The sequence below is a fragment of the Tyto alba genome, unplaced genomic scaffold (genome assembly GCF_018691265.1).
Source record: "Tyto alba isolate M040663 unplaced genomic scaffold, T.alba_DEE_v4.0 Super-Scaffold_45, whole genome shotgun sequence".
NCBI lineage: Eukaryota > Metazoa > Chordata > Aves > Strigiformes > Tytonidae > Tyto > Tyto alba.
The window spans coordinates 27599198-27604453 of NW_024881321.1; the positions used below are offsets into that span (position 1 = coordinate 27599198).

Genomic DNA, 5256 nt, shown 5'->3' on the forward strand with positions numbered 1-5256 from the left:
ACACACATATACCCTATACAGCCATATACTTCATATATATGCACACACTCAAAACGAGCCGGGGTTTGCCACCCCCTAAGGTGACTGGCTCTGTTTTATTGCCTTGTAGATATTCACGTTGTGCGATGCTCGTAATTCCCTTGCTACAAGGATGGACCGTTTCATCCCGCTCCCCTTTCCCTGATGCATGTAAACTCCCGTGCAGAGGTTTGCTGGATTTACATTTGAAAACACCGTTTTCAGGCACTAGAAAGAGGGAAGCGGTTCAGAGGCAAAAAAAAAAAAAAAAAAAAAAAAAAAAAAGTGTTAGGTTTTAGTTAGCAGTCACTGTGAACCTCCTCGAAAAATACTCCAGGAATAAAGCAGAAATATTGCTGAGATAGGTGAACAAATTACACGGGTTTAAGTGGCGAAGCTCTCAGGCTAACCAGATAAAGTGGTCAGGCAACTTTCCACTCTAAAAACGTTACTGGAAACCGATGAAATGCTTTGAACGGTCTCAGTGTATTCAGTGAACTCTGTTCTGCTGGTCCATGAATGCCTTTTTTTTTTTTTTTTTTTTTTTAAAGATAATACGACAACTTGGTGGGGTTTTTTTTGTTTTTTTTTATCTTCTTTCCTATTCACGATTAAAAATGTGATAAATCAGGTTTTTGGCTCTGAATAACAATGGCTTGATTTAGATTTCCTAGTAAATCTATTCAAAAGTGAAACAAAGACAGCCTTTAGAGGATACCTTACACCTCACCTGGACCAGGCACGTAAGGGCAATTCAGATAAAAATCTTGTTAGTAATTCAACAAGAAATAGAGGATTTTCTCTTTTCCCTGCTTCAGGCTTTATTTAAACTCTTTGTTCAAAAATGAACAGAGTGGTAGTCGTAATCTAATTTACAGATATAGTTTAGACGTCTAACTTTAAATTAGAAGATCACACAAGAAAACCATTTACACGTAAATGTTAAAACCAATACTTAATCTTTTTTTTTTTTTTTTTACTTTATATTACATAAAGCCAAAATGAAACTAAATACATGTTAGCCAGCTTCATTCACAAACATTAGTCAAAATATACACATTACAAAAGTAAACCAAAAAAGAATTCTAAACTGATGAAGGATTTTTTTTCTCTAAAATCTGTTGTTGTGTTTTTTTGTTTTTTTTTTTTTTTTTTTAATCGCCATTTGCAATTGAATTGCAGTTGCTCTAAAATAAGCTAAACAGGTAGGGTACTCCAAAACACATGTGAAACACTTCATGTTGGTGGGGGAGACGGATTTTCTTTTAAATGAGAATACTCTTCTGTCAAAGCAAAGCTCTGTTTCAGTTCAGCTAAATAATAAATAGATAATTATCACTCAGACAAAAAAGTCTGATTTAACCTTAGATAATATTGCGATCCCGAGCGGTCCCGCAATATTTTTATTCCCTTTGAAAGGCATTCATTTTCTCTTTTTTTTTTTCTTTTTTTTTTTTTTTTTTTTCAGGTTAAAACTGAATCGACCGTGGGCGAAGGTAAGTAACAGAGTTTTCAATCCGAGACCTAACATTTCCACAGAGATATACAAATTTACAGTCTGAGACTTAATTAGTGGAGGGGACACACACACACACGGGGACCGAGAGTCACGCGTCTTTCCTCTCGTGGAAATCACGACCTGCGCCTGTCAGCGTCCCGTAGCAGCGGACGGCAGGAACCCACGCGGGACAGGGCGCGGAGGGGGACGGGCAGCACCCCACACCGCCAACTACTTTCCTTACGTGGAATCTGCTCCCGCTGGCCCACGAAAGGCTACGAACCAAGCATACAGCAGTCCCCTCCTTTTACCGGGGCCGCACGTCGCCCAGCCCGGGCCTTCCGCCCACCCCCCACCCCCCTCCACCCCCTTTTTGGCGGTGGTAGAGCCGCAGCGGGATTTTTCCCAGTCCAGCATCGCGTGGGGGGGATGGGGGCAGCGGCGGGAGGGGAAAGCCCAGGGCCGAAGAAGGAGCAGCGTGGCGAGAAGGACCTGGAGGAGGAAGGGAGCTCCCTGCGTCTGTCCCGAAAAAAGCACTTTTTAGGGCAGGGCGGGTGGGTTCCTTTTTTTTTTTTTTCTTTTTTTTTTTCTTTTTTTTTTTTCCCTCCTTTTCGTGTTTTGTTTTTTTTTTTTTTTTTGGGGGGGGGTGTGTTTTGGGTTTTTTTTTGTTGGTTTTTTTTTTTTTTTTTTTTTCCTCTTCTTTTTCAGCTCGGCTATCTGCAAAGACCGCATGCAACACACACAAGCTCTACGAGGGGCGGCGGGCGGGGGGGACGCGACACCCTCCCCCTCCCCTTTCCCCCCCCCCCCTCCACCCGGCCCCCTTTTCCCCCCCCCCCACCCCTCCCCAATCCCACCCGGCCGGCGACGCGCAACAGGTCGGCGGCGGCCCCGCCGCTCCCGGCCCCACAGTCCGCCCCCGCCCCCCCCGGCCCCGGCGGCGGGTCGCCCCCCTCCTCGGCCGCACGGATGCACCGGCACCCACCCGGGCGGGCGCCGGGTCCCTGCGCGGGCACCCTCCGGCCGCGGGTCATAGGGCCGCGGCGTAGGCTGCGGGGTAAGGGTCCAGCTGGGGCTTGCCCATGCCGGGCAGGAGGATGTAAGCCAGCGGGGGCTGCAGCCCCGGGCCGGGCCAGGCGCTGCAGTTGCAGGGGATCATGTAGCCCGGGTTCCCGGGCGACGGGTGCGAGTGCGTGTGCCCCCCGGCGGCGGCCGCGGCGGCGGCGGCGGCGGCGGCGGCCCCGTGGAAGGCGCCCGCCCCGCCGGCGCCGGGGTAGCCCAGCGAAGAGGCGTAAGGCAGCCCCGAGCCCGAGGATGAGGAAGAGGAGGAGATCTCGGCCATTTTGGAGCCCAGGTCCAGCAGGGAGTAGGGGCTGCTGGCGGCGGCGGCGGCCGCGGCGGCGGCGGCGGCGGCGGCCGACTGGGGGAAGAAGACGCGGGCGGCGGCGGCGGCGGCGGCGGCCGCCGCCTTCTCGGGGTTAGCGAGCAGGGATTCGGGCACCAGCCCGCCGGCCCCGGCGCCGTGCAACCCGCCCGCCTTCAGCCCGTGCGGGTGCTCGTGGTCCGCCACGCCGCCCAGCCCGTAGGGCACGGGGAAGGCGAACTTGTCCTTCTTGAGCAGCGTCTTGGGCTTCCGCCGGGGCCGGTACTTGTAGTCGGGGTGCTCCTTCATGTGCATGGCCCGCAGCCGCTTGGCCTCGTCGATGAAGGGCCGCTTCTCCGACTCGGTCAGCAGCTTCCACTCGGCGCCCAGGCGCTTGCTGATCTCCGAGTTGTGCATCTTGGGGTTCTCCTGGGCCATCTTCCGCCGCTGCGCCCGCGACCACACCATGAAGGCGTTCATCGGCCTCTTGACGTGATCCACTGGCTTGGACATGGTGTCCCCCCGCCGCCCCGGCGAGCCGCCGCCCGCCCCGCGCTGGCGGCCGCCTCCTCCGGGCTCCTCTCCCGCCGCCGCCTCCTCCTCCTCCTCCTCCTCCTCCTCCTCCTCGCCCCCGCCGCGCTCCGCTCCTCCAAAAGCAATCTCGGCGGGGGCCCCGGCGCGGCGGCACCGGCTCCGGCTCCGGTGGGTGCGGGGCGGCGGCGGCCCCCGGCGGCCCCGCTCCGGGCGCGGGGCTCTGCCGAGCGGCGGCGACTCCCCGTCAGGGCGCCGCGGCGGGATGGACGGGCGCCGGTCCCCGCCCGGGCCGCGGAGCCTCTCTCCGCGCCGCCGGCCTCCGGGCCAGGGCTCTTCCTCGGGGGCTCCCCGAAAAGCGGCAGCGGCCGGAGTCCAGGCGGGGCCGCGGCGAAGTCTCGACGGCGAGGGCGGGAGCCGGCGGCGGGCGAGCGGGTCGGCTCGGGTCGGAGAGGGGGGGTCCTCGCTCCGCTGCAGGCACGGTGCTCCTCGGCGGTCTCCGGTGCGGCGGCGAGCCCCGGACGGGGCGGCGGTCAGAGCCCGCCCGGTGCCATCGCCGCCCGCGGAGCTCGGGGGGGCAGCCGGCCGCGGCGCGGAGCGGTGCGGGACGGGGTCCGCGGCGGCTGAGGCTCTGCGGGGAGGCCCGGGGGGTCGGGGGGGGTCGGGGGGGGCGCGGGCCGCCCCCGCTCACAGCCGCCCCGCTCCGCCCGGGGGGGCGCGACTAGCCGTCCGCTCTTCGCACATACTCGCCGGGCGCCGCGGCCTCCGGGTTCCCGCCGCCGGACAAACTTCGCCGCCAAGTTTTTTCGGGCGGGCTGCGGGGCGCTCCGCCTGCCGCGCCGCTCCCCCTTCTCCGGCAGCCGCCAGGTCTCTCTGGGTTTTCTTGGCCGCCGACTCGGAGGGGCGGCGGGGCGGGCGGGAGCGGCGGGGGGCGGAGGGAGGAGGAGGAGGAGGAGGCGGTGGCGGAGCGGGCGGGCGGGCAGAGCGGGGCGGGGGGGGGGGGGGCTCCTAATTAAAATACTCGGCGTCCTGCGCCCGGCGGGCAGCCGGCCCGGTTATAAAGCCCGCGGCAGGGTCCGGCGCGGTCGCCCCCCCCTCCTTGTCATCGTCCTCCTCCTCCTCTCGCCCCGTCGGCGCGGCGGCAGGTAACGCGCGCGCTCTGCATACCCCCGCGCCGCGCGCCGCCCTATATGTTTGCATGCGGCCTGCCCGCGCCGCGCGCCGCGGGCAGGGGCGGGGCCGCCGCGCCGGGAGGGGCGGGGCCAGCGCTTTCCCCGCCCCCTCCCTCCCTCGTCTGGGCGGGGGGGGTGGTGGCGGGGGGGGGGGGGGTGTGTGGGAGTCGGGTGCAGCGCATGCGCGCTGCGCCCCCGCGCCGCCCCGCCCGCCGCCGGTGCCCGGCGCTGCCCCGCACCGTGGGGGTGCCCCCGCCCCGCGGCAGCGACGTCTTTTGGAGTGTTTTGGGGTTTTCCCCCCGCGGGAGGGCCGGTGCGGCGGGCGTGCCTCCTCGGAGAGCATCCCGACGCCCCCGGCGCGGGCGGCGGCGTGCATCCCGTGGCGCCGCAAGAAAATCCACGCGTGTTTTTTTATTTTGAGGACGGGGTTGTGTGTTTGGGTTTTTTGTTTTGTTTGGTTTTTTTTTTTTTTTTTTTTTTTTTTGGCCGCTCGGTGCGCCGCTTCACCCTCCGCACAGCCCGAGCGGTCCGACTGCGCTGCTCGCCGGCTGCCTGTCAGTCAGGGCGAACTTGCTCGCCTTGTCTGTACTCCGGCGTGCCGGTTTTGACTTACCCCCGTGGTATGTGGAAGTGCCGACTCCAACAAACCATTAACTCTTTCCCCGGCTGGCAGC

General features: G+C 61.1%; 1 protein-coding gene across 1 annotated transcript; it reads right to left on the reverse strand.

The window, feature by feature from the left end:
- Nucleotides 1-2382: 2382 nt before the first annotated feature.
- On the reverse strand, nucleotides 2383-4082 carry SOX21 (SRY-box transcription factor 21). The gene has a single exon (XM_042806134.1). The coding sequence runs from the start codon at nucleotides 3390-3392 to the stop codon at nucleotides 2547-2549; it is 846 nt and encodes a 281-aa protein (XP_042662068.1). The 5' UTR covers nucleotides 3393-4082; the 3' UTR covers nucleotides 2383-2546.
- Nucleotides 4083-5256: the final 1174 nt, after the last annotated feature.

Bases quoted from the DNA above. Each gene is read 5' to 3' on its own strand.
- SOX21 (XM_042806134.1), bottom strand. From the start codon at position 3,392: ATGTCCAAGCCAGTGGATCACGTCAAGAGGCCGATGAACGCCTTCATG.